Genomic DNA, 27,392 nt, shown 5'->3' on the forward strand with positions numbered 1-27,392 from the left:
AATGTTATAACCCACCAAATCTTTTCTGAAACAGAATCAGACTCCAAGATTTATTTTTAAGTAATGAGCTAAGTAAGGCCTAGTACATTTTCTGGGTGATCATTTTACGCCTCAGTTGGTGTTGGAAGGCACAAGGCTAAAAGCCAGATGACACTTTCTGCCCAAGTGCAATAACTGTCCAGAAATGTATCGCTCAGAATGGCTTAATGTCATTATAAAATGGAGCTGCTGTATAAAAATAAGAAAAATAGTTAGGTCTATGCACTCATGGAACATTACAGTTACAGAGATGGCATCACCAACAGACAATCAATTAGGTTGAGGGATCTGAGGTTTTCATAATACCCTGTAATTTTTAAAAACCCCCTAAAAGACATTTAGCAAGACTGCTATAGCAGACAAAATTTGGCCATTAGTCAAAGTCGTATAGAGGGTTAAATACCAGGAGACTTTAGGTCACACTACAGTAGCAGCCAATTAAAAAAACAATATTAGAAAGACATTCTGATTTGATGAGACTTTCCTTAAATGGACTTCGCTTTCTATAAAGGGGGAAAAAAAAAATATATATATATATATAAGGAAACTCTTAGAGGTTAGAATGGCTTGCTGGCAGCTTACAATTGATTTCATGCCAGTTTGACCTTGCACCATATTCTATGATCTTTTCAGAAGATGAAACTCAAGACTTTGGAACCTGTATTTCACTTTCCCATGTAAATGAAAAGTCACAGTCTCCTTATCTCTAGATTACTGAGCTAATGTATCAGGTCTTTACAATTTCTTATTTTTAAAAAGACACTGTGGTTTCCTTTTGCCTGGGATATTATCTTTCCCAGGTACCAGAGAGGAGCATTGCTGAAATAAGACAGCATGGCGGGAGAAGACCTGTTAGCCCAGAGGCTCCTGACATCTTCCCTGCCTGAGAATTTAAGTCAGAGGACGTGGACCTCACATGTTTGCTGATGCGCTGACTGCAAAGCAGGTCTAGAAACCCGAGCACCAATGTGCTTCTCCAGGCTCTTCATGTGACTGAGATTTCCTCCAACATTCTGAAACACCTGTTACGTGAGACTGGAGGCCTCTGGACCAAGTGTTCATTGTTTTGGGCAAAGACAAGGGCAGGGTGGGGGCCCAGATGAATCAGACTGGCAGGAGGGCAGTGTGGGTCAGTGCCTGTGCATTCAGGTGGGGAAGCTTTACCTGAGGGTCTTTGTCAATCATGGAGGATTACTGCAGTTTGGAAGAGCATGGCGATGCCAAGATGAACCTGAGGGGTTAGGGGTAAGAATGGACCCCTATAACACAGCTGCCTAAACTGTTGGGCAAGGCTGGGTTTGCGTTGAAGGAGGGCGATGTCTAGTGACACAAGGAGGTTGGGGCTAGTGAGAGAACAGAGTCACAGCAAGCTCTCCGAGGAGTTAAAGAGAACATCTTGCAAAAGGCTTGCTTTCCATTGTCATCACACATTCATGAATAATTTTCACTGCCGTTTATTTTGTTTGTTTGCAAGGTGAAGGCCCTCCTGCTGTTACATCTGCTGTATGAATCGGAGCACTTAAACGGCACTTCTTGAAGAGAGCTGAGCTATGATGAGTGGGATGAGTCAGGCCTTGGAGGACGGATGTGGGACCGGAGAGCATGTGCCACATCACACAGTAAAATACAATTTCCTCTTGTTGCAACTTGTAAGTAGCTTTGTGGATACTGAAATGACTGTTTACCCAACAAAATCAAATTTTATGCTGTGATGTTGTGGCAGAGAGTTGTTCCTAGTGCCTTTGAAGTTGGGTGCACACTCACCCACATAGCACTCTTCCAGATCTTTGAGAAATCTTCAAAATTTGAAAGTGAACACTGGGGGAGAAAACCCTCATAGCAAGAGTGTCCGCACAAGAATGTAAGCTCCGTAACAAGAAAAGTTTTCGTTTTTTGTATCCCTGGTGCCTAGAATAATGTCAGTGACTGGAACATGGTAGGCATTTACTATGTATTTACCAAGCAGATGAATGAATGAAAAAGTTGGGAAATGCTGGGGAATGGAAGTCTAGCTCTGTTACTGGATAAACGAAAACTAGGAGACCATGAACCCACCTTAGCCCTGTTCTAAGATAGACAAGTCATATTAAAATTTTCAAGTGTTTCTTTGAGCATACGTCCAGTTCAACAGGGCAGTCCAACTGACAATAATTCAAAAGGAGCTGGGGGAAAGGTTTCTATAAAGACGACATGGAAGAAAAGCAAGGCAATTATTTGATTGGCTAGAGCTAAGCAGTTGCCTTATTTGGGAAGCCTGGTTTGGCTGGGTTTTATTGTCCTGGAGTGCATTGGGTTTGGTTTAGGTTTTGGTTTGCTGACATAAGTTACCAAGGTATTCAGTTCAGTTCAGTCGCTCAGTCGTGTCTGACTCTTTGTGACCCCATGAATCGCAGCACGCCAGGCCTCCTTGTCCATCACCAACTCCCGGAGTTCACTCAGACACTCGTCCATCGAGTCGGTGATGCCATCCAGCCATCTCATCCTCTGTCGTCCCCTTCTCCTCCTGCCCCCAATCCCTCCAAGCATCAGAGTCTTTTCCAATGAGTTAACTCTTTGCATGAGGTGGCCAAAGTACTGGAGCTTCAGCTTTAGCATCATTCCCTCTAAAGAAATCCCAGGGCTGACCTCCTTCAGAATGGACTGGTTGGATCTCCTTGCAGTCCAAGGAACTCTCAAGAGTCTTTTCCAACACCACAGTTCAAAAGCATCAATTCTTCAGTGCTCAGCCTTCTTCAGAGTCCAACTCTCAAATCCATACATGACCACTGGAAAAACCATAGCCTTGAATAGACGGACCTTTGTTGGCAAAGTAATGTCTCTATCTAGGTTGGTCATAACTTTTCTTCCAAGGAGTAAGCGTCTTTTAATTTCATGGCTGTAGTCACCATCTGCAGTGATTTTGGAGCCCCCCAAAATAAAGTCTGACACTGTCTCCACTGTTTCCCCATCTATTTAGAATCACCTAATTAGACTGGTCTAATGGCCTCCTTGTTTAGTCACTTTAACAGCTCTTATTGCAAAACAATCTAGCTCCCCAAAATTGAGGTTCAACCCATGTGTTCTGATTTACACACTTTCATTTCACTACACATTTCTTTAGCATTTTGGGTATTATTCCAAGGTGGTATCTGAAGGGAAATCATAAAGGATGGTGTTGAGCCATTCCTTTTATTTACTTTTTTGTTAATCACCTTAAGTATAGGAAGTTTTCTTTGGTTGTTCAATATTTTTTAAAACTTTTTTTTTAATTGAAGTATAGTTAATTTACAATGTTGTGTTAGTTTCAAGTGTACACCAAAGTGATTCAGTTTTATACACACACACACATATATATTTTCTTTCTCAGATTCTTTTCCATTATAGGTTATTACAAAATACTGAGTATAGTTCCTTGTGCTACACAGTAGATCCTTGTTGCTTATCTAGTCTATATGTACTAGCATGCATATATTAATCTCAATGTCCTAATTTATCTCTCCCACCCCTTATCCCCTGTGATCCCCTTTGGAGCATTCTTTTTAGATTTTGAGATGTTAGCTCTACAACCATTTACACTTCCACAGACTCAAAATCTGACCTTGAGTTAAAAACCATTGAGAGCGCACATTAGAAGACTAGTTTCGCTACACGGTATTCAGCGTTCACAGCCTCAGAGACTCATCCTTCCTAAATACATTAGGTGAGACATTAGGTGAGATGTGGAGAGACAAGCCTCTTTTTACAGGGTGTGCCTGCAGGAGGCAGGGATGACGGCAAAGGCTTTCTTCCCTGGGAGTCACGTCATTCAAGTCTTGCTCACAATGGATTGTGACCCAGTGTTTTCTCTTTGATTTTTCAGTATTGGTGACTCAGCCTCCTGCCCCTTTGGGCACTGCAAAACGCCTTGCTAACATGCCGAAGAGTTAATAGCATCGGAAACTTGGACCTGCCTCTACTCTGTGTAAACACAAGAAACAACAGTTTAAAACATTAGTTTCAATCAGGGGGTCCCCCGTTAATTTTCAGAAGGAATAGTAAATACTGAAATAACTTCCCTGAAACTCAATTCATCACTTTAAAAAAAAAATAAAAGAAGGGGAGAGTGGGAGGAAGAGCATATTCTATTAAAAAAGAGAGAGAGAGAGAAAGATCAGAGAAACAGGCCAAATCTGGAAAACGCCAGCTATTATGCTTTGAAGAATACAAGCTGGGAATAGAATTGATGGGGGAGAGGATGGGACACGGGAGCTGCTGCGGCAAACAGTGTCTTATCCTCCACTCCAAAGAGGAAAGATTTTCCTGTTTGCAGGCTTTTCTCCCTCCTTCACCGCAGCGTTCATCGATACAAGAAAAACATTTATTTTGGCCCAGATAAAGAACAGGTTTTGATCATCTCCTCAATGCCTAATTTTCCCCCAATTGAGGGAGGGAAAGAAGAAAAAAAAATCTAGCCTTCGGTGGCCCCTGGATGAACAAGAATATGGATTTACAAAATACCTGGCTACATCAAGTCAATAAAACTCATTTTGAAAATGATGCCCATGAACATGATTAACTGGCAGATGATAATCAGAGTAGGGAAGGCGTTCAAAACACCCATTTTTAGAGTCTTTGTCTTCATTCGCCCTTTCAAAACTCATCTCTTAAATTTTTTTTTTCAGATATGAGCACACACAAACCCTTCACTAGATGAGGGTTTTTGCAAAACATTTTAAAGAGCAAGGCTATGATGGGAGAAAGCAAAAGACACATAACAGTAATTCCAGAGCTTCGGATTCACCGGTCCAGAGTAAGGCTTCCCCCCCTTGCACAGCAATCTGAATTCCACACTGAGGGTCACAGCTTCTCTTTGAATTCCCAGCTTATGTCACTGTGTGTTGCCACCTTGATGCTATTTAGACAGTTTTCTTTTAACGCTCAGACAGTGAACTGTTCTCCTTTAAACAGGCTTTTATTTGACAAGAGTGTTGGCTCAGATCTGAAGCTCCACTAACCGTGCTACAATTCTACCACGTTCTGCTATAATCAACCCTGTTGTAAATTTCAGCAACGCTATACACACAGACACGGGAAAGAAAGAAAGAAAACAACAACAACAACAACACACAGAAAGAGTTTAGGGTCATACATTTCAAGAACATTAAAGAGCAAAACTGTTTTCTGCCTAACATCTAAAGAAAGAAAGCTTTGAATTCCAGCTCGCGAGCATAATTATTTTCTGTTTTAAACATTTAACTGCGTGCTGCTGCTGTATCCTTGCTGAGTCTCAGAATGAAAGCTGGAAAACTAAGAGCCCTACTGTACGTTCTTCCTTCCTGGCAACGGTCCTATGAGAAAACCTTATTAATGAGCTTGCAAACGAGCACCCAACAGGGAAATGTCACAAACAAGAGCGGCTAATGCCCCAGAAAATCAAATAACTGAACACTTGGCTGATTGTGGTGCTTTTCATATTTATAATAAAAAAAGGGAGGGGGGACTTTAATTCACTAATTCTGAGAGGTCAACACCTTGCTGAACAAAACAACTCATTTATTTATGTTCAGAAATCTCCAGATGATAAATTACATCGATGTTAATCACTTCAATGCATACTACACAATTAATAGCTGTACTCACCAAAAACGTAAGGATTATTAAAAGTATGACAGCATACACATCTGGCTGATTTTTCACGTAATTGGGCACAACAAAATTCTCCTGGTACCACAAATAAGTGTCCTAACAAACAAACACTGCAAAATTCTGTGTTCAATTAATTAGGTCTTAAATCCACAAGAGCAAAGGATTTCCAAGTTGGAGCTCAAGCCTTGTCTTCCAGGCAACATGGTGGTACTCTGTGTCCAGGGGGTGGGCAACCCTTCCCTTCATTTTATCCCTCCTCCTTGCTCCTGTTATTTAAAAAGTAAGATATTCAATGGCATACAGTGTAGGTTTTCATTATTTCATTTCCTTTTTAGAAATAGTGTTTTCTAAAAGGACATAATTTATATAGTATTCAAATCCATTAGGTGTCATTTTACTCTGTTCTTATCCTGATTAATATCCATCCATCTTAGAAGAGGCACAGAGAGGCTTCCATAAAATTTCTTGCAGCAAAAGGGCCAGGGTTGAACTGAATACCTTTATTTTTTTATTTTATTTTATTTTTTTTTATAAAATTTAATTTATTTATTTGGCTGCTCTGGGTCTTAGTTGTAGCATGTGGGATCTAGCTCCCTGACCAGGGATCGAACCTGGGCCCCCTGCACTGGGAGCTCAGAGTCTTAGCCACTGGACCACCAGGGTAGTCCCTGAATATCTTTAATACCAATCCTATCAGGTCAGATTTGCCTCCAAGGTAGTCTCATTTACCCAGGGTAGAGTAATTCTTAGTCTGAGATCCATGGACCAGCTCAGGATGTCCTGGTGATAAACTAATGTTTATCACCAATACTATAAGAAATCTTTTTACTTGGCAAAGGAAAGGAAATTCAAAAATAATAGTTGTATGCTTATTTTAATGTTTACTGGATAGCATACACATAGCAAGTAAAACTCATAATTTTATAGGTATTTTTGCACAGGTCTTGCTTAGGTTAAAGTAATAAAATAAAATGAAAAATTCTAAATGAGATAAGGACACAGATGACCTGTGGATTTGCTAAAGCTTGTGATGAAATTGGCCCTTGAATAACTAAACTTAGTAAAATTGTATAGGATAAATAGATTCCTTATACTGGAAGCAAAACGTGGTGAATGTTCATCATTTCCAGCTCTATAGCTGGAAAAGGATTTAATTTTTAAAGGGGTCAATGATCCACAAAAGGTTAAGAACTGCTGACGCCAGGGTTTGGGCCAATTAAAAAAATAATGGTCTATTGTAAATAGTGCTGCAGTGAAATAGGTAACTAATAAAGACCTAATATATTGCACAGGGAACTCTACTCAATACTCTGTAATGGCCTATATGGGAAAATAATCTAAAAATAGTAGATATATATATATATATTTATGTATGACTGATTCACTTTGCTATACACCTGAAACTAATACAACATTGTAAATGGAACAATTGCGGTTGTTGTTTTTGTTCAGTTGTGTCTGACTCTTTCACTACCCCCTGGACTATATCCTGCCAGGGTCCTCTGTCCGTGGGATTTCCCAGGCAAGAGTACTAGGATTGCCATTTCCTTCTCCAGAGGACCTTCCTGACCCAGGGATCGAATCAGAGTCTCCTGCTTGATAGGCAGATTCTTTACCACTGAGCCACCTGGGAAATCCATGAACTCCAATTAAAAAAAATAACAGTCTAATGTTACTCCTCATAGAGTATCTGGAATAATTCACCACCCAGGAAGACTGGCTACTGAATCTTATGCATTCATTCAAGCATCTCTTCTTTTCTCAAGCCACCAAGATATGGTGTGGCCACCAAGATATGGTGTGGCTTGAATGTAGAGTGGGGGCAACCATGAGAGGAATAGAGTTGAACCTCCAACACCACTGGCCAAGGTATGAGAAAGTTCTAGCACACAATGACTGAATGCTTTAGGTATCTGAAGCAGCAGGCTTTTTGTTATCCATAGCTGCTGGTGTTCAAGCAGAGTAAAGCTGGTAGGTAATGAAGTACAGAATTCTGATCATGTCTGAGGATGCTACTTAAGGAATTTCTGGCTGACTGGGCACATTTTTCAGTAGTGTTCTAGGAAGGCAGGTTAAAGAACTGCCAGGTGACCTTCTTGAGAACAGAGCATCTTATTTAAGGTGCCAAACCAGACTATGAATTCCATTCAGATTAACGAACACTTTGTAATTCTTAACCCTCTTTTACACAAAAAGACATGACATTTTCTCTCACGTACATTCCAAGAAGCAGAATATCAAGGATAAGATGTTTGCATGGCTTATGCTGAGTAAAAGAATACAGGCTCCCATAAAAAGGTGCCATGTTAGAACTAAAAAGGATCCAAAGACATGTCTTCGATTTGAGGAAGGCATTACAGTCACTTTCCTGCAGTTAAGGGCTAGCAAGACTTTGTAAGATTGAAGTCAAATGGATTCAGATATGCAGCTTTATTCCTTTTCTTAGAAGGACAAATCTCACTTGACTCTTCAAAAGAAAAGGCTTTATAAAGATCATTAGCAAGTTTTCCAAGGGGTAGGAGGTGTAGAGCTTGAAATATTTTGCATTTGGGAGAGAGCATAATTTTTTAGGTGGGTAGGGCTAGATTCTATTTAGAAGACACTGTAGGAAAATAGGGTTTAGGGGTGGGAATTGGGTGAATAGCTTACTCAAGTCTCACAAAAGAGCTAATGCATTATTAAAGCTAATGGGCCCCTACAAGGAAAGTTAATGGATATTAAGTTTGCTTAAATGAATTACATATTAACAAAGTCACAAGAAATCTACTATCTGCCAATTTAGGTAATATCTGATCGTTTCTGTTTTCCCATTATAGGGACATTACACCACAATAGTTTTAGTGATATGAAAATTATAAGCATGGTGCCCATAATGAAGGTACATAATGAAGTAGATGAAACGAGTTAACAAGAAAAACCTGCATTATGTAATGTTAAATTGAGCCAAGCTCATAGGGTAGCTTGCAGTGGGATAGCCTGGTAGAAGCAACTTTTTATCATTTTCCCCATCCCCTGTTTTGCAACTTAAATAAGTGATAAAAATTGTAGGGGGTGTGAATGATGGCCCCTCAAATATAGACCCACTTCCTAACGTCTGGAACCTGTGATTGTGACCTTATTTGGAAGTGGGATCTTTGCAGATGTAATTAAGCTAAGGATATTGAATTGAGACTATTCTGGGTTATCTGGGTGGGCCCTAAGTCCAATAAGTGTCCTTATAAGAGACACATAAAGAAGAGAAGATGGCTAGGTCAATATGCAGACAGAGACTGGAGTGATGTGGCCACAGGCCAAGGAAAACCTGGAGTCACCAGAAGCTACAGAAGGAAAGGAAAGATCCTTTCCTAGAGCCTTTGGAGGGAGTCTGCCCTGCCAACACCTTTATTTCAGACTTCTGTCCTCTGGAACTGTGAGGGAATAAATGTCTGTTATTTATTAAGCCACTGAATTTGAGGTAATCTGTTATGGCAGGCCTAGGAAATTAATAAAATAATCATAGAGAGTAATGCTTTTCCTTTATTCAATGCTCTGTTACTGTCATCCAATCAAACTCGTTTACCATTTTCACTATGCACACTCAAATAGCACCTGGATCTGCAGAGGTCAAGCTACAGAAGCCTTTTGATAAAAAGTTGAGAAATTGACTACTTAGCCACAACCTCAGTGCAAGAATAACTGTGTGCAGAAAACACATTATTCTTATCCACAAGTAGGAGAGTCCAGAGGAGAAGATGAGGAGACAGGGCTCAGAGAGGAGAGACCTCACTTATCATGATCCAGCTTTTATTGATGAAGCCATCAAAACTGTGGCACCCATCCCAAAGAGTTCCACTTTTAAACTCGTCAGTATAATTTAAGCTAAAATGGAAGAGAATGTGCAATTTAAAACAAGATGCTGATGTTCACTGGGAATAAAATCCCTTTTATAAAAAAATCCAGCACTTATGATGGGGTTAATAAAGCCAGGGGGTGGAAATTACCCTAGATTTTGAAGTTGGCATAGAAATGATTACAGTCAATATTCACAAAATTTAATTAATTAAGTCATGCGCTAGAGCAGATTGGAAATATTTTCAAGTTTTACATTTGGGTTAAATGCAGCATTTTCAAAATCCTCATTGGCACTCTGTAATATGGCAGTGTTTCAGTAAAATAATCCTTTGATTATTTTCCTACCAAGACAACAAGATAAAAATTCTATCTAAACTATATAAAAACATATGTATTTAATAAGTGGCTTCTGAAGTGTTTTTTTTTTTTTTTTAAAAACTGCTACTCTATATCCTCAGAATAAAATACTTGGGTAATGCTATGGCTTTAGTATCTGTGTCCCCCCAAATCTTGTACATTGAAATCCTGATCCCCAGTGTGATGGTGGAGCCTTGGGGAGGTGATTAGGTCAGGAGGGTGGGACCCTCACGAGTGGAATTAGTGCCCTTATAAAGGTGGTTCCAGGGAGATCTCTAGCCCTGCCACCATGCAAGGACATAGCAGAAGGCACAAGCCACGAACCAGGAAGAGGGATCTCACCCACAACATCATGGTGTTAACCTGACCTTAGACTCCCCAGCCTCCAGAACTGGGAGCAATACATTTCTGTTGTTTATGAGCCACCAGCCTGTGGCTGCTTGTCACCGCAGCCAGAGGACTGGGACAGCTACTCACACTGTACTTCCAGGTAGCGCTGGGTCTGCAGGTTTCCGGTGACAGCAGGGTGCTCCACCTGACAGATGACTGGAACCCCGTCATCCTCCTTGTGCACCTTCAGCATCAGTTGGCTTGTCACAGTGTACATGTCTGACCACTCCTCCACCTCTGACTTGCCTGGGGGGCGGGGGTGGACAGGAAACATACCGGGAAACCAGAGCTGAGTGAATTTCACTCTTTTCTTAAGTATCCCCCCCTCCCTCTGTGTGCCCAATACTACTATTTTAACAAACACACATAATGGAAGTCACTTGGGATAAGGGTAATCTGGGGGTACATAACTGGTAAAAAGATAATTTCCTACTTTTCAGCCTCATGGGAAAGTATTTAAGATAAAATCACCTCCACATACTATTTACTATTCCTTTATTTATATTTCGGGTTGTGCTGTGTCTTCATTTCCGTGCCCCAGCTCTCTCCAGTTGTAGTGAGCAGGGGCTGCTCTCTCGCTGCAGTGTGTGGGCCTCTCACTGTGGGGCACAGGCTCCAGAGTGCTGACTCAGTAGTCGTGCTGCATGGGCTCAGCTGCCCCACAGCATGTGGGGTCTTTCCAGGGATTGACCAGGGATTGAACCAGTGTCCCTTGCATTGCAAGGTGGATTCTTATCCACTGGGCCACCAGGGAAGCCTACTATTTACTGTTTTTATTTAAATACATGCTTCTTCTGTCTTAAAAGTCTCCCACGAAAAGGCAGCTGCAAGTTGACCCATGTTGACATCTGACTGCTCAAGGCATTTGGGAGGAGGAAAAGAGAAGCACCTCTTTTCCCTGACAACCATCTGAACTTAACACATCTACTAGGCTGTCATGCAGTTTAACAATTACAGGACATCATCCACATCCCTAAGTAATTCAATTGGAGTAGAGATATAAACAACCCCCTTCACCCACCCCCATCAGCAATAATTAAGAGGGAAAGTAGCTAAATGGATTGGCATAATTGAAATTGTAATTGAAATGTTTAAACTCGGAGACTTTTGGAAGAACACAACAAAGTGCAATGGCAGTGGGCAGAGCAAAGTGAGATATAGGCTTCAGGCCAGAAGGGAGCCATGTCCAAGAACACCCAAAAAAGGAGGGAGGAGGCTTCCGGATCAGATGAATAGGCCAAGGAGGCCCTTTTCCTGAACTCAGCACTCCCTGGGACATGGTGCACCATTAACTTTCTTTTAATGTTTTGTACTTATCGGTACACATTTAATGGCTCAGTTCACTTAGACAGAAAAGCAGAGGGGAAATGAGAAACGCCTTCCTTCCAAAAACCATACCTAGGAAATAGGAGATTAAAACAGAGCAAGCTTTTTGAAACTTAAGCCGTTATATATAGATTTTTCTGTTTCTAGATATAGATTTTTATATCCCGTTTCTAAAAGGACTTCTTTTCTTCCTGGTACTCTTTATTTATTTAACAAGCACATAGAGAGCACTTTACCTCAGCTTAGACATCAGCTCTGTGTTTTACAAATATTCACTCATTTCATCTTTATAAGAATAACACAAGGTATGTGAACATTAATATCTCCACTGTAGAGGAAACTGAGGCACACAGTAAGCATTTCTGTCAAATGACCAGGCAGGGGTGTTCAGCCCCTGAGTCCTCTGTCCTGGGTATTACTTGCAAGACAATCTTTTGCAAAGAAAGGAATCAGAATGCAGACATGCATGAGAAACTTAGGATAACTGACAAAAAAAAAACAGGATCAAGAGGGGACTAGCTGTATCCTTCAGCCAACGCAGTGCCTAAGAGGGCAGGTATCCAAGGATCCAGGAATCAGATCTGGATGGCCCAGTTCCGAGGGAGAGACAATGCAAGTGGGGTTAACAGAGCTGCCTCTCTTGCCAGCAGAAAATCAGAATCTTGCAAAAGAACAGGATGCTGACGCGGGCAAGTGAGTCACAGATTTCACAAGAACGGCAGTGCCTCCAAGTTTACAGTTAAGATAAATTCTTAGTCCACTTAGCATAACCACCCTTTCAGGAAAGGAGGTTGTCAAAACAACCAACAGATATTAGAATGCCTTGGTATTCACTATGGCCAAAACTGCTATGCATTTTTTTTTTCCCCAATGTACAACACAAGTTTGGGGTCCTGATCTACCTCTGGGTCATGGGGTAAAAGCAAGGAGAACCAAGAGTACAGACAGGGCCAGTCTGATTTCAGAGGGTAACTCAGTGATTCTAACTGGTCTAGAGAGCTCTGTTGGGTTGGCCAGAAAGTTCGCTCGGATTTTTCCATAATTTCCATCTCAATTCATGGAAAACCTCAAATGAACTTTATGGCCAACCCAATAGTTTATGGGTCTGGTTCTCGCTAAGCCTTTGAGTAAGCATCTAGCAACGTAGATGCTTCTTATCACCAAGCATCATATCATCATGAACCCTCAAAACAACAGAATAAGGATATGAATAGAACAATAAAATGCAATTACACTCTGGGCTAACACACACTTAGTAACTGATGACAAAGCATATATAGATGAGTGTTTTTGTTTTGGGGTGTGTTTTGTGTTTGCTTTTAAGTCCAAAAGATGTACTCCTTCTGGGACCAAGTGTGGACTGGCTGCCTCAGTCCTGGGCAATTCATGACTCACCTTTGAGCTCCTTGTTCCCTTTGAACCACCGGATGGTCGTGGCTGGTTTGCTGGCCATGGCGGTGCAGTTGACTTCAATCTCCTCACCTTCCACCGCAGTGTCTTTCTGGATATCGATCATCAGATTACGTGGTGGGACTACAAATTAAACATATCCTCTTAAAATCTATTTCTGGGCATATTTTTGTATTCATTAGAAATTAGGACCATTGCTCTTAAGAAAAAGAGATAAATAATAGACATTCTTGCTGGGAATTTAAAACAAACTGCCACTGCAGGGAACAGGAGAAAGACAAAGTCATCATCAAATAAAGTTATGTAAAATCGCTTAAATTAGAATTTGTATCTAAAGTTATCTGATAAAATGACAAGTCTTCTACTCCTAAGTTATGCGTGACCAAGCTATAATAATACAGCCACTAGTGAAAGTAGTGGAAGTGTTAGTCCTCAGTCGTGTCTGGCTCTTTGTGACCCCACGGACTGTAGCCCCCCAGGCTCCTCTGTCCATGGAATTCTCCAGGCAAGAATACTGGAGTGAGTAGCCATTCCTTTCTCCAGGGGATCTTTCTGACCCAGGAGTCAAACCCAGGTCTCCAAACCATCTAAGCTACCAGGGAAGCCTCTATAGACACTAGGTTAGTTATCAATCAGTCATTAGAAAACTGACCAGGGGAAGTAGATTAAAAAAATAAGAGGAAATCACACTACTGACATCCTCCTTATCTGGAAGTCTCTGAAAAGAATATTTCTCCTTGAATTTAACCCTTAGATTTCACTCTTCATATGAACAATTCTGCAGTCAACCAGCAAAGATCTAAAACAAGGAGTCCCTTAAAAGAATCATTCACCATAGACATCCATAGAAAAACTGTGCCTCATAACCAGTTACATTCAATTAAAATTATTCATAAAATCCAGAATATGATCGTGACCTCTGATGGGTGGTGTAGTAATAAAATCTGTTAGCTATGAAGATGCAGTAATATAGGAAACGCCAGTTAATTTGCAATGATTTTCCATATGCTGAAAGCCAAAGCTCCAGATTTTGGAAAACCAAAGGTGAAAAGGATTATTGAGTTTGTAAGTAAATGTCATCTTCAGAATGAAAACCACCCTTCTCTAAGCATATTAAACATATATGTAATAAAATGATTAGAACAAAATATTGGGGCTTAAAAGGCTGAATGAAGTATGCAGGATGATGGTGATGATGAAGAAAGCATGTTTTCTTTTCTGAAAGTGAGGTGACAGGGAAGCTTCATATACAGTGCAACCTTACCTTACAACTGAGCTTCTAGAAATAAAAATCAGTGAGAATACTGCATTCAGCAGACTGAATCTAAGAATATGTGCCCTGACCACCATGAATAAGCTAAGATGGTTCTAAGACTTATGATTAATAAGTTTCTCAACTCCGAAGAGAAACAAGAAATTAAATATGTATAAACATGCCATCCTGACGATCAAGTTGAATAATAAATCTCTGATACAGCTTCAATAAATTATGGGATTAAACCATGTATTTGAGATTTCCAACTGTTCTAGGCCAATGTGAAAATTCTACCCACAGGAAGAATTTTACACTGAATTGAAGCGGTTGAAAATTCCTATAGAGAATGATGTAAAAGGAAAAGGAAAATGATGTTGTATATGTTTCTCAGCAAGATAGTTGGATGGGTGGGGAGCATAACCATCAGAGCAAAAGCAAGCCTCTTCTTTGTTGCCTATGCCACAGGAAACTAATGCAGTTGCTCACCGGGATGTGTTGCTAAAGTAACACTGCCCCCAATGAGTAGTTAAACATGGCAAAGAACTACCCTAGTTTACATTTCAAGAAAAAATAAGCATAAAGAGACACAGGCAAAGATCCAGTTTGGAGCTGCATGTCTGCCAGTATTCTAAGCGACAGAAGGTGAATGGGATGGCCTCAGCTAGTTATTTCTTCAGTGTACTTTAGTCTTCCGAGATGACAGTCGGGTAGGTCATAGATTTTCATTACACGTACCGAGATGGCTGATGTGGAGTACACAAGAGATGTAAAGAGGGACTAGATGTGTAGGGCCAACAAATACTGCTAAATTCTGAGTGAAGTATAATGGGAATATTGAAAAAAATGTTATTGTTAGAGCAAATGTCAGACAAAAAGATTGTCTGAGCCTAAGGAAAATAAGGTCTCAGTGAGCTGTGAGGAAGAGAATAAGAGGCTTAGACAAAAAGGGACTCAGTAAGGAGTAAAAGAGTTAGGAATGTCTTCTCAACAAATGTAGGGATGGAAGTCAAACAGTATTAATTCTTTTCAAGGTCCAGGCAGAAATAAAACAGAGGGATGAAAACAATTCCAGCGTGCATGGATAACTTTGGGAAAAACACCTAGACAGTCTCTGGTCATCTTCCCGAGGGGAGCAGATCCAGGAGCTGTTGAAAGGTTCCAGCAAATATCGACAGGGTCTTGATGGCATTAAGGTTCAAACACACTGTTTGTCAGGTATTTGTTTCCTCTGTGTTCCTGGTATCTTCCCGTCATCTTCTTTTCATGATGCTGAAGACTCCTCCTCACAGGCTCCTTCTAACCGCCACTGACAATTCACCTTCAGCGGTGTTTCCTAGTGAAAGCAGGACTTAATCCTCTCCATCAGCTGGAGATCGGCACAAGGATGAGTGTGTGTTCTTTCCCATTACCAGTAACATCCAGGGACTCAAAGTAAGGACATGGCGAGGGGCAGGTATAAATCAGGGCTTCCCTGGTGGCTCAGTGGTAGAGAATCTGCCTGCCAGTGCAGGAGACATGGGTTCAGTCCCTGAGTCAGGAGGATCCCCTAGAAGAGGAAATGACAACCCACTCCAGTATTCTTGCCTGGGAAACCCCATGGACAGAGGAGCCCGGCAGGCTGCAGTTCATGGGGTCACAAAAGGAATCAGACATGACTTAGTGACTAAATTACAACAAAAACATATAAATTAGGCCAGAGGAAAATTTACCAATGTCTCTTAGATTTTGTTTAGGGGCTGAGAGCATGACTGGCAGCAAATAGGTCCTTATCTGGATCACCCATTGTTTAGTATTATCCATGTTAATACTTCCTCGACTGCAGCAGGTACAATCTACAGTTCCCTAACCCTTCCTGGTAATTCCTGTACCAATGCTAGCTGCTTCTGCAGAGCTGACATCATCTTTTCCTTGACAGGTGAGGTAAACATGTGGAAAACTTCAAAAGTATTGGAAAATATGACCAGTGTAGAAAAATAAAGGACTTGTTTATTGTTGAGAAGAACGTCCTGAGAAATGGCTGAATGACTGTTTCCAAGTCTATAAATAGTTTTCTCAAGATTGTGAGCAGTATTTCTGATTTTTACTAAGTTTAGAAGAATAAACAGTCAAGTATAGTAGGGGTTGTTTGGTATACAAATACAAAATAAAATCCAATAATGTGAGTCAGAATGGTTCATTGATATCAGTTATGAAGTTGACTTCTTTCAGATTTTTTTAAAGCAAGAAAGCGTTAGAAAATATGAGGTGATTTAAGTGTATATTTTGGGGGAAAATGTGGTTTGGACAAGAAAATTTTAAAGTTTATTTTGGTCTATTCATTCTCCCCTGTTTTCCCTTTAACTTCATAATGTCTATTCAAATATGAAAGAGGTTAGTAAAGTATAAAAATCCATTTATAAGGAAAAATGAATTAAAACTGCTACTAACCAGAGAATACACTTACACATGGTACACTAAACAGACACATTTAGTAAAAACTGCAGCCATTAATGAAAATAACCAAAGATATATGTAAGGAGATGCATAGAGATGTAAATATAAATAAAAGCCACAGAGAGGGAAATACTAGAAAATAGCAGAGAAATGCCGAGGTTCTTCTTAGCTAACCTCAAATCTATGAGTGCTAATTATAAACATTACGCCTACAACATTAAAAAAAAATCAGCAATATCAAGATGAGCCACATTAATTACAACAAAAGAGGAGCCTTAAAGCTGATCAGTACGTGGAATCTCACTCTAAGACCCTTTAAAATAATTAGATTCTCCTGTTCCTGGAATCTTAAGAGTGAACACTAATCTTAGAAGGACAGGATTGTAATAATATTAGTGATTATTATCAGTAACTATAGTAATCATAAAGCAGTATATTCTTTCTCTTGTTCATCTCCTCTTATGAACAGCAGTATGAAGAGAGTCCTACACTACGATGCCTATGGATTCTCAGGTGGCTCAGCGGTAAAGAATCCGCCTGCCAAACAGGAGACATGGCTTCAGTCCCTGAGTCGGGAGGACACCCTGGAGAAGGAACTGGTGACTCCAGTATTCTTGCCTGGGAAATCCCACTGACAGAGGAGCCTGGTGGGTTACAGTCCATGGAATTCCAAGAGTCAGACATGACTAAGCAACAGCACTATGATCTGGAGACAGGAACAAACTCATCACAAGTGGAAGGAGTGGATGAATATCCTAAAAGGCACCAAAGTGCATGTAAAATATCATAGAAGAGTTTTAAGTTTTCACAGGGGTAAGATAATAAACATAATAGTAACTACCAAATCCCCATCTCTATATCTTATAATTATGCTGAAAGCTTCAAGCAACTAATAAAGATTCATGTACTAAAATGAGCATCTTCAACCGATCAAGAAGTTTGACAGCTGTGTAAGTACATATGGGGTCCTTTTCAGAGAACCACAGATAGAAATGAAGATGATGCTAATAGATCATTCTTCATTCATTATAATATCTGAAAATGCTAAACCTTAGAAGGAAGCTTTGAATACATGAGTATCAGTGCAAATTGTCAGATTTTGGAATATGAAAGACTCAAGCACTGATGATAACAATTTGATTCCATCAAGGAATCCTAGAATAAATTCAATGGAAGGAATATTAAATGAACACATAATGTATGCAAAAGGTGCATCTAGCAGTATTACGTTCAAGTACCTTTAAGTTAATGCTTCTATACAATATAAGCAAGAAATCTATTACTTCTAGAATAAGCAGACCTCCAAAAGAATTATAGACATAATGCCTCTCAAAAGTCTAGTGCTGGGTGTATTCAGCCCAACTGGACCGATCCAGTGGGTCTGAGAACAAATGTACCAAGTACTGAAAACTGACAGGCAGGACCTGCTTGCCAAACACCAGATACACTCCTGCAAACAAAATATGTCACCTTCAGAGGGAAAACTTGAAACAGCAACATTCAGGATTTTATTGAAAACAACCTAGACTAGAAGACCCAGAGGCTATGAGCCAGAAGAGTAAGGTCTGTTTCAAACTCTAAAATTCTTGATTCTCACCATGTGTTTTGTCCTGGGCAAGATGGCTAACATCTATTGCTATCTCTTTCTTTGAATAAAGACATTCATACTTAAAGGTATATGAAACAAAACATTCTGAAAATTCAAAATGCCTTAAGTATATTCCATCTAGTTTTCTTCTGTGGGCATGCCATAGACAATGGTGGGTCAAAGGGAATATGGTCAGTTTGAAGGTTAGGCAGCTAATGACTTACTCCAATAAGCAAACAAAGACATCTACTGAAAACTTTTGGTGTATCTGCCAAATACCAAAATAGTCATCCCAGCCAAACCTTCCACACTTACTATTTCTGTCCGTCTAAAAGGGATCAAAGGTGCAATTAGAGATAAATATATATACACCATCAAACACAGACCACAGAGGAAGAAGAATGGCTGGACATAAAACACGACTTTCTAAAATCAGTGTTCCTCTTATCAATAACATATATGTAAGCATTAGGGATAGGTCTTAGTTCAATGAATTTAAAAAAATGCTCCCTATTACAGCTGTGTTTAAATAAAGCAATGAGGCAGCAGCTGAATACATACATCCATAAATACATATATGTTCACACACACTAAGCAAAAACGTCCTTCATATTTATCTTCCCCCTTTAATCTTCATATCATTACACTGAAAAGCTGCAGTCTGCTGCCTCAAATAGACTTTGATTCATCATCTTCCCAAAGGTGTAAATCAGAGATATTGTCTCTTGTTATATGTACGTCCTTGAAAACTCAGTTTCAAAAACAGCTGGTGTTATGTACTGGAGCATATATTTGTCTAAAAGGTGACTAATTCAGACCACCTTTACCACAGGAATATCTGCTCATTCTGTCAAAACACACACATGGAAACGTGGCTACCGGATTCTGCTGAAAGTCACAACCTAGTGATCATACATGAAGATGGGGTCCCCAGTGTCAGGGCCGTGGACTGGTATGTCCTGTCAGATCAGTGGCAGCATTAGATTAGAAATAAAGGGCAAGAGCTTCTAGGGAGAGAAGGCTCCCTAAAGTGCACGATAAATGCAATGTGCTTGAATCATCCCCAAACCATCCCCCTCCACCCTCAGTTCATGGAAAAATTGTCTTCTACGAAATCAGTCCCTGGTGCCAAAAAGGCTGGGGACCACTGAATGAAGACACTCAACTTGTTAGAGGAAGAAGTGTACCCAACAGCCAGTCCACAGTCCTTGCTTAGTATCAGCCTTCTCTCCCTAGAAGCTCTTCATTCTTTTATGTCCAGTGGTTGCAATTTGTGGCAAAGTATGTGTTCATGGGGTATGATTTTTACAGTATCATCTTGAGTATGAGCAATAAACAAGGCAATAAGTCAAGCCGAAGAAAAGGAGATCAACAATATTAAACGAGATGTAACTCAGAAGGAAAAATCATTAAGCGGATTTCATCACAGAGCTCTGCCACAGGGTGCAGATGGAGGAGCTCATCACCCCCTCTTCTGCACAGAAGGAAAAAAAAATCCTGGAAGTTAGAAGCAATGACATTGCATGTGGTGATTCATTTGAGGGCTCTAAATTCTCTTGATCTTTGCTTCTGAAGCTTGAGGGTTGAAACCCAAGAGCAGGTGGAATCTATAAAGCCTGCTGATTGCCATTCCTTAGAGTGTTTGGTAAAATAGGCTATTTTTAAAATTCAGCAAGATGGGCGGTGAGTCTTCCTAAAACCGTAAAATTTACCATTAACCTTTTCCTAGCTGCTGGAAGCCACCTGGCAGTAAGTGCTACCCCTCTCATCTCCTAGGACAAGCCCTGATGCATTCCTTACCCAGGACTGTGATTGTGGTGTAACTTTCCTGTGGGGGGTCAGTGTAGAGCTGGCAGAAGTATCTTCCTTCATCAGAAATGGAGACATTTGTCAGCGACACTTTCAGTTCACTGCTCGAAAAATTCAGCAGCTGGAACCTGCTGTCCTTCAGAGCTGGGAAACAAAACACAGAGTTAGTGAATGTGAGAAAGACGACTGTCTATTTGCCTTCCGGAGGGGAGGAAAAAGCCAGGGGACTAGAAAGTCAGCTACAGAGTAGACACACGGATTAAGTCATTCTGCACCTGGTGGGTACTACTTTGTCCTTCTTGAGTTCCTATTTAGGGTTTCTGCATTGTCTGCATGTAGCAAACATCCCTGCTGGAAAAGGAAACTCACACACACACACACACACACACTTGCACACACACCTCTTGCTGTCAGTTTTGAGCACGTATTCATAAATTGTTTCAAATCTTCTATCAGAGATAGGCAGAATGAAAACAGGAAGAAAGAGCAGGTCAGGGGGCCCCTTTGGACACTGAAATTTCAGGGAGTAGAACTCACGGGCTTTTAAATTGTCTCTAAAAATCTGAGGCCTTAAAAGAAATAGAGGTCCTAATGTTATGAGAGAAAAATTTAAAAAAATCATTAGTAATTTCAAAAGCAAAATGAAAATCATTAAAAAAAAAAAAAAACTTTATAGCAAAACAATCCAATTTAACCGGGACGCATCTTTGCGTTTGATGTGATTTGAGGCAGAGCTGCTAAACGTCTGTGACCTGGGGCTCAGGGGGCCCTGAGCTCTGACCCTGTTCTTATCTGTATTCAGCTTCACAGTATGAAACCGATTAGGCATAAAGTAGGAATTCAGAGTCATCACAAAAATAACATATGTGGGCTTTTTACTGATTTCTAACATTCATGTAAAATCCTTTTATTAATTTGATAAAGGTTAGATCAGTATATCCTAATGACAAAAATTCATTCTCAGAATGAGAAGCTGGCTTCTCTCCTCTTACTCTCCTTCATCCCCTTAATGTTCCTTAGGTTTGTCGACTCTTTCCACAGGTCATGAATGTTCTGAGGCGTTGGGGAAAATGGAGAAAAGCAGGTAGGAAGCGACATGTCCGAACTCGCTTTGTAGGCAGCAGTGCTCTCAACAGCAATCTTTCGAAAGACCTGACTCTTGCTCTTGCCAAGCCCTGGCACCCATGTGAGCCACTGCTACAGTATACAATTAAGTTTCAATTATTGGCTTTCATGGTCTTATATTTGGAAGGATTTCAGCCCATGGGCACCTCCATCTTCCATAGGCTAAGATGACAGGAGATTTGGTTTTGTCTTTATGGGCACAGATTGCCTTGAAAACTTCAGTCTTCAAACAGATTACCTTTGAGAATGGTATATTTTCCTTGCTTAGCCCTATTTGAGTTGTTTGTGTCAGCTAAGTATTTGGGACTCAATTGCAATTCACCTTGAATTACTACAATCAATTCCTATTGCAAAGGAAGACTGCCTTACTTTTAAAAAGGACCATTCAAGGTTTCTATTAAGTAGGAAGATTATGATTGCATGTCTCTTCTTCCCTCTGAAGAACTGATTAAACTTTAAGCATCTAACATTAAATTAAAAAAAAAAAGAAGGCCTTCTCAATCTCTTTATCAAGACAACATGTAGGAAAAAAAATTGTCATCTAATGCTATAGAGATAGAAACTTACGCCGGAAGTCCCTAAAATAAATGGTCTGTCTATTGGGATTCAGTAGTTGAATAACAGAGTCGTCACTCTTATTGACTTGGCAGCTGATGGTTGCAACTTCTCCTTCAATCACTGTCACGTCTTTTGTAAACAAATTCTGTCCATCACCTTTAAAAAAAGGAGAAAAAAAATTCCATCAATTAAAACTTAGTTAATAGGATCAATTAAAATTAGAAACAAGAAGCAAATTAGAAAATAGACACAATGGGAATCTTCTAGTGGTCCAGTGGTTAGGACTTCATGCTTTCACTGCCAAAGGCTTGGGTTCAATCCCTGGTCAGGGAACCAAGATTCTGCAAGCCGCATGACCCAAATAGAAGATAGACATAAACAGCAACATTTGCCAAGGCTTGCACACCTTTCTCCATAGTCCACAAAATGAGTCTATTAAGCTGAGATAGATCTAGGGGCAAAATGCGACGAAGCCTGGAATCAATGTGCTCCCAGAAGTTATGATGCCCATGCTCCAGCCTCTGGTGTCTTTACTTGCGGCGTGTACACTGGAGAGCTAAGGAAAGCAGAGTATTGGCTGTCATGAGGGACGGCAGCTCTCACAAAGGGAGTAAGGGAAATACACAGATATCAGCCTTTCTTATCTGAGAGTTGGGCATCTGTAAATCAACCAAGCACAGATAGAAAATACTAAAGAAAACAAAAAATTCCAGAAAGTTCTCCAAAGCAAAACTTGACTTTACAATACACTAGCAACTATTTATATAGTACTTACATGAAAATCCCATGGACAGAGGAGCTTGGTAGGCTACAGTCCATGGGGTCGCAAAGAGTCGGACACGACTGAGCGACTGACTTCACTTTCACTACGTGTATTTACCACTATTTACTTAACATTTACATTGCACTGGGTATTGTAAGTCACCAAGAGATGACTTAAAGTAAACATTTCAAAGGACTTGAGCATCCTGAGATTTTGGTGTCTATGGCGAACCTAGAACCAATCCCCCGTGGATACGAAGGAATGACTGTACTCAACCTCCTCACATCCTTTAGCTATTTGGTCATCTCACAGAAAACTCAAGGCGCCACTTAACAGAAGTAGGAGGGAGGGCTCAGTAAACAATCTCACCTTGTTAGTGGATGTCAAGATTCTCAGAATATAGGCTGTTATGCATTGTGTAGGGGTGAACTGACTATGACTCTTTGGAATCTCAATAAAATCCTAGGAAGGCTTACAGTTCAGTTTGTTATGCTGTTCTTCATGACTCACCCAAAGCCCCAGGCAATCCTGAAACAGGTCCTCTCTACAGACTACACTCTTCCAGCCAGTTAGAAAATCTCTTTGTTGTTGTTCAGTGGCTAAGTTGTGTGCAACTCTTTGCAACCCCATGGTTTCTAACCTGCAAGGATCCTCTGTCATGGAATTTTCCAGGCAAATACTGGAAAATACTGGAGTGGGTTGCCATTTCCTACTCCAGGAGATCTTCCCAACTCACAGATCGAACCCGAGTCTTTTGTGTAACCTGCATTGGCAGGTGGATTCTTTACCACCTGGGAAACCCCAGAAAATTTCCTAAAGTCTAGGCTTTCAGTCCACTGATACCTGGATTATCTCCAGATCTGCTCTAGTTTATTGCTTCTAAGACAAGTGAAGCAGCCAGGGCACCTCAGAAATGTCCTAAATGACCCACAGCACAGGTAGGAGGAGAGGAGACTTCAAAAGCAAAAGATGAGATAATGCTGAATGTCCAGTTCTGCATCTGGCATAGCAGGGGTTACAGAAGTACATGACATGGTCCCAGCCTGTAAGAAGCTGCAGTATTGGTGAAAACTGATCTCTAATCCCCACTTACAGAACAAAAGGTAGGTACAGGCAATACGTATGATGGCCAATCAGGAAGGGGACAGGAGAGATTGCTTTAGCTCTAAGATCTTAGGTAAACTATTTCAAGTCCCTGAGACAGTGTCTCATCTGCAAAATGGGAACAGTAATGAAAAGCTATCTCACGGGGCTGCTGAGAGGATTAAGAAAGATAATAAATGTGAAGCATTTGGCCCTGTGTCTGGCTTCTCATAAAACTGAATAAATGGGAGCTGTTATCATCACCATCATCCCTTCTCTAGATGTCAGATCCCAACTAAGCAACTATACGTGTTGGGAGTGGTGTGAATACAAGAATGAAAGCTCATGATCCCTGCACTCAATTACTCTAGGTAATTATATATCAGCTCAGGGCGGCTTATTCACTCTCTAAAAAAAACTTTGTCACATTAAGAAACAAAGGTCAAAGATAAATACTATTCTAAAAAAAAAAGTGAGACCGCATAAACAGAGGTGCAATTAGAGTAAACAGAGGATTTCCACCTGCTATCATATTTCTGCTGAAGGATCCTTTTTTGGCAGGACACAGTAGGGAAGTATGAGAAGGGGTGTCTCAGATGGCTTTAAGCCAAATCCAACTAGAAATAGACCAGCCTCTGGGAGAGGATTAGAAAAGAGGAAACTAGAGGGATAAGGGGGAAAAAAATTATTAGAGCCACAGATAAACAAAAATTCCTGATGCTTGAGGAGCAAACCAAAATGAAACCCAACCTTGAGGCCTCTGATCCAGGGAATTAACCTGGGTGTGAGAACGAGGCCCACAGGGCTTGTAGCGAGTAAAAAGGTAAATTTTCCCCAGCTTGATCCAGCAGTGAAGGCTTAGTGGGTTGAAGAGTGTGAGAGAATAACAACAGAGAGGAAGAGTGATCAGAGGTAAAGGAGAGACGCTTATTTTTCCCTCGGTGTATTACCGTGACAAACACAGAACTTAGAACCCAGCTGGAGGGAGCAGCTTATTCCCAGATCTGAGAACAGAACGAGACAGGGAATTCCTGCCAATCCAGCATGCTTTTCATGGCGGTTTCGCTGGCCCTTGAGAAGGTCTGTACAGAAAGGACAATGCCCTATTTCCTCTGATAACCCAATCTAGTACAAAAATTAAGGAAACATTAAACTGCATGATTCCAATGCTATACAGCGTCAAGTCATGGGACTTGCCTTGAGATCAGAATGCCAAACTGGTCTGCTGGATTGTGGAGATTTCTTCTACCACAAGGAAGTTTATTAGCAACAAATAAGAATCTTCAACTTACAAAAGGAACACATGGAAAGCTATCTAGCAAAAGGCCTTAATCCCTTCGGCCTTATAGATCCTGACTACATCATGCAGGAGGCTTTTCCAGGTGGCTCAGTGCCAATGCAGGAGGTGCCTTCGATCCCTGGGTTGGGAAGATCCCCTGGAGTAGGAAATGGCCCACTCCAGTATTCTTGCCTGGAGAATCCCATGGACAGAGGAGCCTGGTGGGCTACAGTCCATGGGATTGCAAGGAGTCAGACACGACTGAGCACACACACATACACACACACACACACACCATCGCAGATACTAGGACGTGAAGCCAACTGCAATTCAGTTATGCTCTAAGGGGATGGTTTCTGCGGAAATAACTATCCACTCTAATTTTAGTCTTTACTCAGAACCCTAGTATATTTGGTCTGTATTCATAGTAAGGTTATGAAACATCTGCAAAGGAGATGGAAGCAGAGGAGTTAACCGTGATTTTGTATTTTAAGCACGATAAGTATTACAACAGAACCAGAGGAGTTTTCATTTCTTTGTTCATTTCTTAAAAAGTCTCAACATTCTTATTTATTACTTACAATTAAGTAATATAAGATCAGATCCCTTTAATGTGTCATTACTGAATAAATCATTCAGGTAAAATTTTTGCCATCTGCAAATGTTTGCCCTTGCTGTGCTCTGGAACATAACATGCTCTGCAAATCCATGGCGGTATCATCATCATTACTGTATTTTTTTTTATGAAATTGCTAAGACCAACCTAAAGTCCACTGTCTCAGAAAATGATAGTTCCTAGCTATGTTAACATGGTTACAATACTAATGCTAAAAAATTATAAGTGCTGAAAGATATCAAAGTGCCTTGATGGATGGTGGTGTCCCAAGGGTACTGGTCTGTAAAAATCACCAATAAATTATACGGGTCAGTTGGACAGTAGTTATATTAAACAGAGCTCCATATTTGGAGCATCAGAAGATGGCTGCAATGGAATAATAATGACCTATTTATTGGAGGCAAAGGAAGTGAATGACAGTGATGAAAATACGATATGTATGTCAGTCCTCTTAACCGCCTGAAGCCTTTATGTAAAAATAATTTCTGCTCACATCCTCAAATATTTCTTCCAAACAGAAGGATGTACTGTGACTCGATAAATTTCCCCTTGACATAGATATCATGACAATTAGGTTGTTACAAAACACAATTTGATGTGTAGCAGAAGGATACAAACAGGCAACTCTAGTGCCTTTCTTAAATAATCCATTTAAAAAACCTTTCTGATTTTCTAAAACTCAATTAGCAGATATACTGTCAAGGTAGAAAACAGCACATATTCTGGGCAAAAGAAATCAAGGAGGCTTCAAGCAGGCACACGATATAACCGTAGCCATTAAATAAAGCTGTTAGCAGCAAGGTAATTTATTTTAAGGGTGGAACAATGTCTGACACGTACAGACATTTTTGACTGCTAACTGGTATATGCGGGTGAGGTTTAAGAGACAGAACCAAACTAGGTTTTAATTTATACCAGCAACTGAATTCCCTCTAACATGCCTACTTGCCCCACAAATTCTAAAAACAAAACTTCAGCATTAGAGAGGCCCATTCACTCACAAGCAAGTCTCCCATAGTACTCTAGAAGTTGCCAAGATATTCATGACAAGAATGAAAAAGCATCTTATCTAAAGCAGAAAAAAAGCTAAAATTTATTCTGATGATCACTAAAGACCTTTTCAGCTGAGGTGGTTCGGGCTGGAGTGGATGCAGTGGACTCATAAATCTCCCATTAATTCAATCATCAATTGACTTAACTCCTGGATTCCTTCCTGAAACCTCATTTAGTTACAGACACTATGTAAATGGCATCACGGAGAACACTAGGCTGGGTTGGAATCTATTGCACCAACAAGAGAACTGCCTGAACTGCGGGATGACGCAAATCTTCAAACAAGGAGCTGAAAGGAGAAACGGCATTCTCAGGCACAGGCACGTGGGGGAAGGAAACATAAGTTCATCTGATGCTAGGCGCTTTCTTAGTGGCTTTGAATGTGTTTTCTTCTCAAACTCCTGGAGTTTTCAGTATCCCCACTTTAAGGACCTGAGACACGAAGAAGCTGAAATAAGCTGTCTAATGTAATGAAGCTAAGTGGCCGAGCTGGTGTTAGAATCCAGTTCTGCCAGTTTCTCCAGCCCATACAGCTTGTACTTTTCAACCAGCCAACCTCAGGGTCTGTTGCCAAGGTTCTACTGGCTCTGCCTTGGAAAATTTACTTGTTTTTAAAGAGGGTGATTTCCCTATGAGCAACTTCTGATTTTTTTTTTTTAATTTCCATAATTTATCCAGAACACAATTACACACTTCAAGATGAGAGAGAATCTGTCCTGAATGTAAAACACCGTGTTTACTACTGCTTCCTTCTTTCAGCACTCGGCACACTTTGCCCCTGGAGAACGCTTTTATTACCACTGCATGGCCGGCATTTGCCAGCACCGAGAGCTCTGGCCTCCGCCGCCTGGCTGTTAATAAATAAAGCACTTC

At 40.5% G+C, this 27,392-nt stretch overlaps 1 protein-coding gene across 6 annotated transcripts in view; it reads right to left on the bottom strand.

The window, feature by feature from the left end:
• Positions 1-27,392, bottom strand: part of CADM1 (cell adhesion molecule 1) — a 353,309-nt gene that overhangs the window by 46,761 nt on the left and 279,156 nt on the right. For all 6 annotated transcript variants that reach the window (XM_040258046.1, XM_040258045.1, XM_040258043.1 and 3 more), the window contains exons 2-5: positions 21,735-21,881; positions 20,034-20,186; positions 12,943-13,080; positions 10,309-10,467 (exon numbers count right to left, since the gene is read on the bottom strand). In XM_040258046.1, coding sequence (XP_040113980.1) covers positions 10,309-10,467; positions 12,943-13,080; positions 20,034-20,186; positions 21,735-21,881 — 597 coding nt within the window. The remainder of the gene's footprint in view (positions 1-10,308; positions 10,468-12,942; positions 13,081-20,033; positions 20,187-21,734; positions 21,882-27,392) is intronic.

Source organism: Oryx dammah, unplaced genomic scaffold (genome assembly GCF_014754425.2).
Source record: "Oryx dammah isolate SB20612 unplaced genomic scaffold, SCBI_Odam_1.1 HiC_scaffold_17, whole genome shotgun sequence".
In the NCBI taxonomy this organism is placed as follows: domain Eukaryota; kingdom Metazoa; phylum Chordata; class Mammalia; order Artiodactyla; family Bovidae; genus Oryx; species Oryx dammah.